The sequence below is a fragment of the Juglans regia genome, chromosome 10 (genome assembly GCF_001411555.2).
Source record: "Juglans regia cultivar Chandler chromosome 10, Walnut 2.0, whole genome shotgun sequence".
NCBI classification, from domain to species: domain Eukaryota; kingdom Viridiplantae; phylum Streptophyta; class Magnoliopsida; order Fagales; family Juglandaceae; genus Juglans; species Juglans regia.
The window spans coordinates 34,640,711-34,653,709 of record NC_049910.1 but is presented as its reverse complement, the minus strand read 5'-3'; the positions used below and the strand labels follow the sequence as shown (position 1 = coordinate 34,653,709).

General features: G+C 33.0%; 1 protein-coding gene and 1 long non-coding RNA gene across 3 annotated transcripts; both read left to right on the top strand.

Moving 5' to 3' along the window:
* Positions 1 to 919: 919 nt before the first annotated feature.
* Positions 920 to 1,701, top strand: LOC108983841 (defensin-like protein 1). Of its 2 annotated transcripts, none has more exons than XM_018955619.2 (2): positions 920 to 1,063; positions 1,176 to 1,701. In XM_018955619.2, exons 1-2 carry the CDS (start codon positions 1,000 to 1,002, stop codon positions 1,340 to 1,342), a joined length of 231 nt encoding a protein of 76 aa, XP_018811164.1. In that variant the 5' UTR covers positions 920 to 999; the 3' UTR covers positions 1,343 to 1,701. The 2 variants fall into 2 exon arrangements, with proteins under 2 accessions (XP_018811164.1, XP_018811163.1); XM_018955618.2 differs by having other exon boundaries at positions 927 to 1,063; positions 1,173 to 1,701.
* Positions 1,702 to 9,473: 7,772 nt separating this feature from the next.
* On the top strand, positions 9,474 to 11,571 carry LOC109021468. The gene is made up of 2 exons (XR_002001090.2): positions 9,474 to 9,869; positions 10,989 to 11,571. It is a non-coding gene; the product is annotated as an uncharacterized LOC109021468 (long non-coding RNA).
* The last annotated feature ends 1,428 nt before the right edge of the window (positions 11,572 to 12,999 follow it).

The following is a 12,999-nucleotide window of genomic DNA, read 5'->3' as shown; positions in this document are numbered from 1 at the left end:
TTCAAGGCACATCATATTCAATGCATGTTTCAGAAGACCAGACACACAACAACGTAGCCCCCGAGTACGTAAGATTGCTCGGCCACAACCTAATACCCAATCTTGGCAAAAAAGTGGCAGTAGGTTTGAGCTAGCATGGTTGACACGCCACAATCTCCATCGGTCGCCTAAGTCGCAGATTGTCACACTATTGCAGTAGGGAATGAGTGGTAGCAGGTCTAACTCAGGTACGACTTGACACACTACGATCTCCTTCAGTAATAGAGTTCGGATCAGATATAAATAGCAGTCATCCCTTTTACGGGAAGGCTCTCTTAAAACCCTTTATTATTCTTTCTAATCTTCTGAGCTTTTCTCATCACTAGAGAATTATTCATTGACTTTGACATCAGAATGACTCCAGACGTCATTGGAGTCTCTTCTTCCTCTTAGTTGCAGGTGGCATGGAGCTTGGTTATCGTTGTACTGTTTGGACTGTAAAACATGATATCAATAATCAATGGAAATGTAAGGAAAAAAACTTAAGTGCTTTTTGGGATTTTATGATCTCAAAATCAAATGCATGAAATCAAATGTTAGTATTATTTTGTTCTTTGGTTGCTTGGAAAATGAAGGTAAATTTATGATATTGGACTCTTCGGGTTTTTATTTTTTTCTCCGTATCTAAATACATGAATTGCTTATGTTATACCTCATTGGACAATAACAGCACAAATGCACTGTCCTCGATCTTGACAGCACTATGCCAATGAATTAAAAGCATGCATTTTGGCTCGCGTATCGATGCTCACTCTTTTACAGATCAGCATTTGTATTTATATATGCACCGGCCGTCCGATCACTCTTTTGCTGGACCGCTGACACGAGAGTAGTACGTACGTGTCGGTCTCGACTCCACTATATATGTGGGCGAGTATACACTCGGAAGAGTAATTATTAGCATTTGCAGTAGGGATAAAGAGTTGGATCAGCGGAAGGAGAAGAAGAAAGAAGAAGAAGATGATGATGATGGAGAGGAAATCACTTGGGTTTTTCTTGTTGCTGCTCATTTTCTTGGCTTCTCGTAAGACTTTCTAGCTTCCTATCTCCACTATTTTGATTTGTTGGGACATTTAAGTTTATTCTGAATATGCATGATGTCTGTTTTTTTGGTTTTTATTTTTTCATTACAGAAGAGATGATTATGCCAAGTGAGGCAAGAGTTTGCGAGTCACAGAGCCACAAGTTCCAGGGAACATGCGTGCGCGACAACAACTGTGGTCTGGTGTGCAAGAACGAAGGTTTCTCTGGTGGCAAATGCCGAGGATTCCGTCGCCGTTGTTTCTGCACCAAAATTTGTTAACTGGTGCTACCCGCAGAGATCATGAGGATCACTGCAGTACGCATGCAGCATATGGTTTTTAATTAGTAGATCGAAATAATTAATGAATAATTGCGATGCATATTTGTAGCTCTAGCCTCTAGGGGTTAAAGTACTTTGGCTCTGTGAGTTATGATATAAATGATCTTGCATGGATATATGTTGTTAATGCTGGATCTTGAAGTGATCTATTACTACTGTCATCTAGTCATGACTTTCTTTCTCGATCCATAGTGTTTGTAATTTGTTTGAATAAAAGTACTGAGTCTGAGTCAAGTGTCTGTCTGTCTGTCTGTCTGTCATCTAGTCGTGACTTGTTAATTAATGGTGTTTGCAATTAATTGGGGATTTTTATATCAAGCATATGATTAATTTGCTAATTAACATCAAACAATATCCTATAAGTATATATTTTCGAATTATAAATAAATTATTAGAAGTCCGAATTAACAGTCCTAATTGGTTCAACGATAACAACGAGGTTAGTCCAAGTGGCCGTGAGAAATTAATGAAAAAGTTACAACAGAATTAAAGTTACATGCATGATGACGAGATAGGTCGAGTCGCAACGAAATCCCAATTAAAATCACCGACAATATAGAAACTTTAATTTGGAATGACCAAAGTGGCTTTAATAATGTGGATGGCAAAAGCACTTATAAAAAAAAACATGTGGATGGCAAAAGCAGTGGCAGCGCGTGAATACTCTCAAATGGCTTTGGACTGTCGGTAGCAGAAATTCTGTTCACTACAAGTAATTAAAAAAGTATTATTTCATGTGATAAACTTATTTATTATAAAAATATTATAAAAGCCAAGTTCAGACGACTTTAGCATTCATCCCGTACGTGTTTTTTTAAAAAAAAAATTCATTTCATTTAACTGAAACAGTTACAGATATAAAATGCTGTCTGCAATAAGCATTGTATTTTTTCTTAAGTTATGAGCTATTACATTGGCTTGTCTAAAAATATGTCTAACAACATAATTATCAAAACACTTAAAACTTTTTTCTGATGTCTGACATGATCAATCCGTAGTGACTGTCGTATTCTTTGTGTGTTCTTTGTGTGTTTGAACATCCATGACTATCTTTTTGAAATCTTCTTCAATAATTACTCTTCTCATTCTTAGTTCTATTGCAAACTTGATTGTTGTTAGTGCTCCTACAGCTTCAGCTATCAAAGGATTAGGACATAGGTTTGTTCTTCCCCAGAGTAGCCAAGAAATGTCATTCCTCATCTCTGATGGCTATCCCAATACCAATCTTATTGTTGTTTTTATCCACTTCTATATCCTAATTTATCTCATAAAAATTAGGAGGTGGAAGATTCCATATTGCAGATCTCTGTGTGTTGCTTCTAGTGTTAGTATTGGGTGTAGTATGTATCCATTCCAAATCTTGCTGCATATTTTGTACTCTTTGTAGGACTGTCTTAGGATCAATAAGAATGTTATTAAAAACATGTTGGTTCCTTTTCCACCATATGTTTTACAAAATTAAAGCCAATTCTTCCATTTCATTTTTTCCAAGCTTGTTAACCATTTCTGCCAGTAAGTTATTCATACTTTGACTTGATGCCTTACTCTTCTTAATTTGTTTGGAGTTTTTTTCCAAAATGTCATTTGCAGCAATGCACTCCCATAAAATGTGTTATGTGGTTTCTAGTTCACTTAAGCATAAGGAACATGTATCATCATTTAATATCTTCTTCTTACACAGATTTGCCTTGGTAGGTAGGATATCAAGGCAAGCTTTCCACAGGAAATTTTTTGAAGCAGGAGGGATGTGTAGATTCCATATGCAAGTCCATTCTTCATTTTGTGACCTTTTAGAACTTTGCCCTCTTTTTCTTTCTTGTAATTCAGCTTGTAGATAGTATGCACTTTTGACATTGAAAATCTTATTTCGTGTGACTCTCCATATCAGTTTATCAGATCTGTCATTCTGAGTAAGTGATATCTTCTTTATACTTTCAGCTTCTTCTGGTGAGAAAATAACATTGAGTAGGTTTATATTCCACTCCCTTGTTCTTGATTAATGAGATCTTCATCCATAGTTTCTGAAAACAATGGATTAAAACCAGATTGTGGTTTGAAAGAGTGGGATTTGGCAGCCACTTATCCTTCCAGATTCTGACTGATTTTGCATTGCCTATCTTCCTGATTGTTCCTTTTTTAAGAAGAGGTCTAGCTCCTCCAAATATAAGATGGATTATAACTCAATTTGGCATTCATAAAATCAGAATTAGGGAAATACTTCAAATGCAGTATCTGTGCAGCTAAAGAGTTGGGAAATTGCAATAACCTCCACCCTTGTTTTGCTAACAAGGCCATATTAAAATTTTCAAGATCTTTAAACCCCAAGTCTCTTTCAGTTTCTGATTTCCCCATTTCATTCCAATTAATCTAGGTGAGTTTCGTTTCTTGATTGATTTGTCCCCACCAGTACCATTTCATCAGCTTATTAAGTTTATTCAACAATCCTTTAGGAATCTTGAACACTGTCATTGAATAGATATGAATAGCTTGAATGACTGATTTGAGAAGAATTTCTTTCCTTGCTCTCGAGAGGAACTTTTATTTCCAGTTGTTCATCTTACTCTTCACTTTATCAGTCACATTTTGGAATGAATGCATTCTAGATTTGACTATCACTGCAGGTAAACCTAAGTAATTATCATATGAGTTAGTAGTTCTAATACCTATTATGTCTAGAATGGATCATCTTGTGTCATTGCTTGTGTTTTTGCTGAAAAAAATGGATGACTTCTCTTTGTTCAATCTTTGTCCTGAGGTCATCTCATATTGTTCAGTGATTGATTACACTCTGGTCCATTCTATGGGGGAAGCTTTACAAAATAAAAAGTTGTCATCTGTAAAAAGCAGATGATTTATAGTAAGCTTCCCTCTTCCCATAGGAAATCCTGAAAAGATTTTCTTCCTCTCTGCATTATTGAGGCTAAGAGCGAGAGCTTCTGAACACATAATAAAAAGATAGAGTGATAGAGGATCACCCTATCTTATGCCCCTTGATGGTTTAAAAACAGGTTGTGGAATTCCATTGATTAGAATGGAGTAGGACACACTTCTTATGCAATTGAGAATAAGTTGTATCCATCTATTTGCAAACCACATATTCTTCATTACAACTTCTATAAAGTTCCATTCTAACCTGTCATAAGCCTTACTCATGTCCATTTTCACAGCCATGTATCCCTCTTCCCCCTTCAATCTGTTTTGCACAGAATGTAAGATCTCAAAAGTTGCTATGACATTGTCTACAATATGTCTCCCATGCACAAAAGCACTTTGATTTTCTGAGATTATGCTTGGCAGAATATTCCTTAATCTGTTGGCTATCACCTTTGACATTATCTTGAATATCACATTACACAAACTAGTTGGCCTATAATCAAACACTTGAGTTGGTTTTTCTTTTTTGGTATTAGAACCAAGTAAGTATCATTGACTGATCTTTCCCAATTATTAGTGTTTAAGGCTCTAGTTATAGCTCCATAGATCTCATTACCCACTGTTTGACAATGTTGTTGGTAAAACCCAGCTGAAAAACCATCTGGTCCAGGAGATCCCATAGGTTTCATGCTAAAAATTGCCTCTGTTACCTCATTGTAAGTGAAGACTTTCAATAATTTATGATTCATCTGCTCAGTTATTATCTTTTGCATAGGTTTCAAACTCTCATTAATACCACTAGGATCAGAGGTTGTAAATAACTTATTGAAATAAGTATGAAGAAAAACCTGATTAATACCTTGAGAAGATGTTTGATTCTGTCCACCTTCATCATTAATACTCCTGATTTGATTTATTTTCCTTCTTTGAGAAGCACACTTGTGATAATAACTTGTGTTTATGTCCCCATATTGCAACCGATTTTCTTTAGCTCTTTGCCGCCACTTTGAATTCATTTCCTCCAGAATCTGAGACATTTGTTGCTTAATCTGGTAATTTTCTTGTATATCCTCATCCTTAGTACTTTGTTGTAGAAGCAGCAATCTTGCCTTCTTTGCTTCCATAAGATCTCTTTTGGCCTGCTATTGAGAACTGTTCCAGCTGATAAGTTGCAATTATGCAGGTTTTTTGTGACTGCTTCTAATGAACTATCATTTATGTTGCTTTGAATTCATTCATTAAAAATAAGTCTTTGACAATTTGTTTTTTTTTCCCAATTATTCTCATATCTGAACAGTTTTTCCTTTCTTTTTTCTTCTATAAAATGAGTATTGCAAATGACATAGAGGATGTTGTGATCTGAAGTACATGCAGCAATGTTGTAGACTTGAATGTCTTGATACATGTTACTGAACTGATGATTTGCCATCACTTTGTCCAATCTCTCCTTAGTAAATTCAATACCCTGTCCATTGTTAAACCAAGTTTACTTAGGTCCTTTACAATCCATATCCAACAGATTAGAGTCTTGTAAAGCTTGATCAAAAGACTTCATATGATTATATGGTCTCAAAGCCCTTGCAAACTTCTCATGTTGGTATAGTATTTCATTAAAGTCACATATACAAAGTCAAAGTTTATTATCTACTGGTTTCAAAAGCCTTAGCAGTTACCAACTCCCATCTCTAAGAGCTGTACAAGGATTTCCATAGAACCCAATAATAAGCCATTTCTTCCCAGTGTCTTGTACTGTAATATTCACAGAAATATGGCTTCTAGTGTAGGAATCCAATTCATTTTGATCATCAGCATTCCATATCATAGCAATTCCGCCATTGAAACTTTTACTATCTACAATAAAACTTCTGTCAAACCCCATTTTATTTCTTAGAGCTGTACAAGGATTTCCATAGAACCCAATAATAAGCCATTTCTTCCCAGTGTCTTGTACTGTAATATTCACAGAAATATGGCTTCTAGTGTAGGAATCCAATTCATTTTGATCATCAGCGTTCCATATCATAGCAATTCCGCCACTGAAACTTTTACTATCTACAATAAAACTTCTGTCAAACCCCATTTTATTTCTTATTCTTTTCATTTTTTTCCTTCTACATTTGGTTTCCATAAAAAAGACTACATTTAGGTGCTTTTGCCTCACCAAAAGATGAAGCTCATGAACTGATCAAGAGTTTCCAAGCCCTCAATAGTTCCAGCTCATGCATTTCATTTTTGTAGGTGGTGCTACTCAGCAGCCACCACCTTTTGGTCCTGAGTTAAACACTTATCAGGGTTAAGTGTATTTTTATGTTTCTTGAGAGGACCCTGTTGAACGACCTGCTTCACATATGTTATGTCTCTTTTCTTTGGAGCATTATCAAGCTGAGTAGTGTCCATATGATCCATGTCAATTACCCTACTCATGTGTGATTGCCTAGTTTTTTTTTTTCCCAACCTGTCTGCTTAATCACTGGTTCCTCTGGTATTGTAACTAAATTGCTTGGTTGAATTGGTCTGACTTCATATTATAGACAGGTAATACTAGGCTCTGTGTCTTCCCTCAAAGAGTTGCAGGTCTCACATTCCCAAACTCCCTTGTTAAAAATTACAGGTAGTTGAAGGAGATCTTATGATTCATGTATAAATTGATCTTTATCAATCTTTATCACCGACCGGTGCCTACTCTTCTTCAAAGTCTTGAGAAAGGCCCAGGATTGGGATGAGTCCTTGAGTAAAAGCTTTCGCCGATTTGAAGCTGTACTTGAGCCACCTCCCACTACTAAACCAGACAAGACTTGGGGAGACCCTGACCATGTACCTAGCAGTGTTCTCGCATGCCGTATCAGCCAGGCTTGTCTAGGAAAAGGAAGAAAGGCAGCGGCCCGTCTACTATATGAGTCAAGCCTTCTGCGGAGCAGAGGCAAGATACCCCTGAACAGAAATGTTGGTATTCGCCCTAATCGTCGCTGCCAGAAGATTAAGATCGTATTTCTAGGCCCACTCGATGAAAGTGCTCACCGATCTCCCCCTCAAGAGAGTGTTGCAGAAACCAGACACCTCAAGAAGGCTCACAAAGTGGGCGATCGAGTTCAGCGAATTCAATATGGAGTACCTGTCCCGAGCTACGATCAAAAGATAAGTGTTGGCAGATTTTGTTGCCGAATTTACCAGCTTTCCGGAGGAAGTACTGAATGCACCCTAAGAAAAGCCTTGACAGGTCTACGTAGAAGGCTTAGAAACATCACGTGTGTGGTTATGTGCCTTATCGCCATGAGCACATCCTAGAGTTAAGTATTCAAGTTCTAGAAAATCATATATGGGCAGAAAATCATGCATGGGCAGCTAAAATTTTAATGCTTTAGATCCAAAAAAATTATTAATAAAAGTATAACTGTTGAATAAATTCATCATCCCTTGAACCTGAGGAGATGTTTGGATTTGAAGATGACTTGAGATGAGATGAGATGAATTTAGATGGATTGTGAATAGTAATGAGATGAGTTGTGAATAGTAGTGAGATTTGTGAGTTAAAGTTACTGAATAGTAATGAGATGAGTTGAGATGAGTTGAGATGACTTACGAATCCAAACAAGCCCTGAATCTTGAATGGGAGTCTTCTCAACCACTATAGACGAACAATGATTGAGTAGATTTGGCTAATTAGTTGAAGATGGAAATGGTTTGATTAGTGACTGTTGCAATTTTGAATTATTCATGTGTAAATACTTATGACACAAATAAACAAAATGTATAAAACAAAAAACTAAACAAACATATTACCTAACTTACACGTGGGTGATCATAAGAGTTGGCATTTGAATAAGGAATCAAATGAGGATAAGGGTTGAAATGAGAAAAGAATGCAGGTGTCATTGTCCCAATAGAGCACTAGCATAGACTTGGGCAAAATTGAAAATTGGCTAAAATTTAGATAAGTTATACTAAAGAGCAATGCTAGATACAGTCCCCATTTGGGGACTGCAATGCAAGCCTAGACAATTTTATCTTTAATTTTTTTTAAAATTACAAAACTATCCCTCCTGAAATGATGCTTTTTCTCATTTAATAAAGGGCCTGCACATGCAGTCCCCAAGTGGGGACTGCAAATAGAATTTCTCTATACTAAAAAGACTCCACATTAGATTGGACATCTCTAAAATAATTTGAATTTCTGTTACAGTTTTTAGCCAAATTTGAAGAACCAAATTGATTCACCAAAAGTTAAAATAATAATTTCTCACTCCATTGAAAATATGGTTAGTGAATATTTAGATAGAATATTAGATATTTGGTTAGTGAATAAGAAATTTAGATAGAAATTTAGATAAGTTTAATCTCAATTTTTTGTTATTAGTATTAAATGACTATTGAAAATATGATTTTTTTAATATTAATTTAATTAGAATATAATTATTATTAATATTAAATTGGTAGAATTATAAAAAGTGATACAAATAAATTAAATAAACAAATTATTAATTTAATAATATTTAATTATTTTATAGAGATTAAATGACTAATCTAATGTGGAGATTGAATTTAAATGAAATAAACAAATAAAAAAATATGATATTGACTAAATTTTAAAGATGTATTTGATTAAATCAATGCTAGTGCTCTTATATTTCAAAAAAAAAAAAAATGCTAGTGCTCTTAGAGCATTTTTATTGAATTGGCCAAATTCATCTTCAAAATTTAGTCAATATCACACTTTTTTACATTTACCTATTCCATTTAAATTCAATCTCCACATTGGATTAGTCATCTACTCTCTATATAATAATAAAATATTATTAAATTAATAATTTTTTTATTTAATTTATTTGTATCACATTTTATAATTCTACCAATTTAATATTAATAATAATTATATTCTAATTAAATTAATATTAAAAAAATTATATTTTCAAATGTTATTTAATACTAATAAAAAAAATTGAGATTAAGGAGACGTTTGGATTTGCAGGACATCTCAGCTCAATTCAACTTATCTCACTACTATTCGTTACTATTCAGTAATTTTAACTCACAAATCTCACTACTATTCACAACTCATATCATTATTATTCATAATTTATCTTAACTCATCTTAACTTATTTCAAGTTATTTTCGAATCCAAACGTCTCTTAAATAAAGCAATTAGTCAAATAAATCTAAATAAAATCAAATAAATAAGTTTGATTGTGAACCTCTAGTAGCTTCAGTAATCTAGAGGAGTTGTACTGTTTGGTATATCCTGTCATCTCAAATATAAGCAACGACAAAATTAACATTTTTAAAGGGAATAAATTTATAATAATAAATAACATAAGTCTCTTCAAGAAGAATATTATACTTGAGTTGAAGAATTGGGATTGAAAGGTCTAAACACCATGTTGAAAGACAGAAAGTCGGAAGAAGAGGGGAAAAATTGACTGAAATATGGAGTTTTTTTTTCTCATTAATTTTTTTTTGGGTAATTATTAGCATTTGCAGGAGGGATAAAGAGTTGGCGCCGAAGAAGAAGAAGAAGAAGAAAGAGGACGAAGATGATGATCATGGAGAGGAAATCACTTGTGTTTTTCTTGTTACTGCTCATTTTCTTGGCTTCTCGTAAGACTTTCTAGCTTCCTATCTCCACTATTTTGACTTGTTGGGACATTTAAGTTCATCCTGAATATGCATGATGTCTGTTTGGGGTTGTTTTTTTTTTTTTTTTTTTTTTTTTCTTTTTTCATTACAGAAGAGATGATTACAATATACACACCCATTCTTTAATCTGCCCTCTCTCTCTCTCCCCTCTTCCCCCATCACTCGTTGATCTCCCTTTCTCTCTTTCACTAAAATACTCTCTCACTAAAAATAGAATACGATTAAGGACGGTCTTGATGGATAAGATATTACCAAGAAAGTTGAGGGGAAAAAGTGAGAAAGACGCCGCCAACAACTACAGGCTGAGATTTCTGCTCTTTAAGACCACTTTTTCTATTTATTTTTGAATTCTCTCTCTCTCTCAACATCTGAAAGGAGTAGCTGTAATTTTTATGTGACTATGGAGGAATAATCATCTTTAGATTATTGTGGTTTGCTTCTCCCTTTTTTGCTTTTTTTTTATCCGATTTCTTTCTTCTTTCTGGTTCTATTTTTGCGTTTACAATTCCGAATTTAACGTTTTTTGTAATATGTGTTCGATTTCTTAATTTTACTTTTTAATGGAGAATGCTATCTGATTTTCTAGATCATACCCAGATCTAAATTCTAATGAAATTTATGTTTGGATGCTGAGAAAATATATTTTTGTTTGGATGCTAAGAAAATGTATTGCTGTTTGGATGGTGAGAAAATTTGGGATTTATTTCTGTTTGGCTGCTGAGAAAAGATCTTGAGTTTGATTTTTGTTTTCTTATTTCCACCATGCCTTTGATTCGACAATTGCCACTCTAATTTATCAAAATGTCGAGAGATGCTGATGAGAAACTGGGTTCGTGGGAGGGCTTTGGGGGGAAGAGGAAAGAGAGAAGGAAAAAGGAAAATGGGAGAGGGGAGTAATGATGTGCAACTACCGTAACTTCAATAAGTCCACCACGTATTGCAATTTTATTACTTGGTGTATAAAAGAGAAATGAACACCCGATCTGTTTTAAGTTTTTCTCTTTGATTTGTTGGGATATTTAAGTTATTCTGAATATCCATGATGTCTGTTTGGGGTTGGTTTTTTTTTTTTCATTACAGAAGAGATGATTATGCCAAGTGAGGCAATACGATTGCTAAAAATACCATGGCCAATACCAAGACCAAGACCAAGACCAAGACCAAGATCAAGTCCAAATCGAAGATTTTGCAAGTCACGGAGCCACAAGTTCCAGGGAACGTGCGTGCGCGGCAACGACTGTGGTCTGGTGTGCAAGAACGAAGGTTTCTATGGTGGCAACTGCCAAGGATTCCCTCGCCGTTGTTTCTGCATCAAAATTTGTTAACTGGTGCTACCCGCAGAGATCATGAGGATCATTGCAGTACGCTTGCAGCATATGGTTTTTAATTAGTAGTTCGAAATAATTAATGAATAATTGCCATGCATATTTGTAGCTCTAGGGTTAAAGTACTTTGGCTTTGTGAGTTATGATATAAATGATCTTGCATGGATATATGTTGTTAATGCTGGATCTTGAAGTGATCTATTACTACTGTCATCTAGTCATGACTTTCTTTCTCGATCCATATGTCTGTAATTTGTTTGAATAAAAGTACTGAGTCTGAGTCAAGTGTCTGTCTGTCTGTCTGTCATATATCTAGTCGTGACTTAATTTCTTTTTAATTAATGGTGTTTGCAATTATATATATATATATATTAAAATGAGGGAAGTGTGTACGTATTTACCTTTCATTTTATGGTACTTTTCCAACCTAATTATGTAATGCCTTTGACAAGTATTGTAGTACCCTTTATTCACGTGAATGATTAATATATAAAATAATATTTAATAGATAAGTGATGGTTCATACATATCAAATTACAAATTAAATTTCATAACAAGATTAGATTTGTAAAGCGCATAATTAATTGAGAATATATCATTACAAGAAAATTATTTATTTGTTATAAATTATTTTTAACGAAATGATTATTTTTTTATTAAAATAAATCTATTTTTATCGTAAATAATCATTTTTGTTATAAATAATTAATTATAAATATCTACTTTTCTTGTGTTATTTTATGTCAAGCATATCTATATTTCTGCCTATTAATTAAAAGCACTTATACGTGTACTGTTTATTAATGTTATGAACAGTAAAGCAGCTTTTTTCCTTTTTTTTTTTTTTTTTGGTTTTTCCGTATGAAATTCAATGTGCAACGTAATATCGCAATCGTGCGTAAGAAATGAGAGAGGAAGAAAGAAAAAGTGGAAAAAAATATTGATTTTTAAGTTTTAAATGGACAATAAAGAAGTTTTTTTTTTCTTCGCATATTTTTTTTGCATATCCTATTACCGTTTATTATATCTTACACTAAAAATCAATTTTAATTTATAAAATACTAATTTTTCATCATTAAATAAATGATGAAATTTTACTGTATATTTTTAAGAGAAAAAAACTATCTAATTAATTTAAATTTTTAATATAATTTAAATTTCATAATAAATGATAACATAAATAAATAATAATTTTATTCTTATACATTAGACTATTTTAATATTCAAAATTATACTTTATTTTTTTCTTCAATTTGACAGATTTGGCAAACGTGCTTTTTTTTTTATCAATTAGAAAATCTTATGCTATACAGAATTTTACACAAGTACTATTAATTTTAAAGTAACCAAGTTTGATCAAATGGTAAAAATTTTAATGATGATTTAAATAAATTTAAAATAGATAATTAACATATAGATATCATATCATAAATAAATTATCAAATTTAATTTATAAAATACTAATATTTCATCATTAAATAAATGATGAAATTTTGTTAAATATTTTTAAAAAAGTATAACTATATAAATAATTAGAGTTTTAACATAATTTAAATATGATAATATTCTTAATTAACTAAAGAGAACTGATATAACTAACAAAAAGGTAGTTCGAAAATATGTTCTGAATATGTATTTTATTTTTTTATTTTTCTTTTTTTTAATATATTTTTTTAATCATCATAAATACTTTTAAAAAAATAAAAAATTTACAACATCATAAAAAAATAGTTCCTCAAACATTAGATAAAAAAAAAAAAAAAGCA

Coding starts and splice junctions, on each gene's coding strand:
- LOC108983841 (XM_018955618.2), top strand. CDS start 1,000: ATGATGATGATGGAGAGGAAATCACTTGGGTTTTTCTTGTTGCTGCTC. Junction 1,064..1,172: donor GCTCATTTTCTTGGCTTCTC/GTAAGACTTTCT, acceptor TTTTCATTACAG/AAGAGATGATTATGCCAAGT.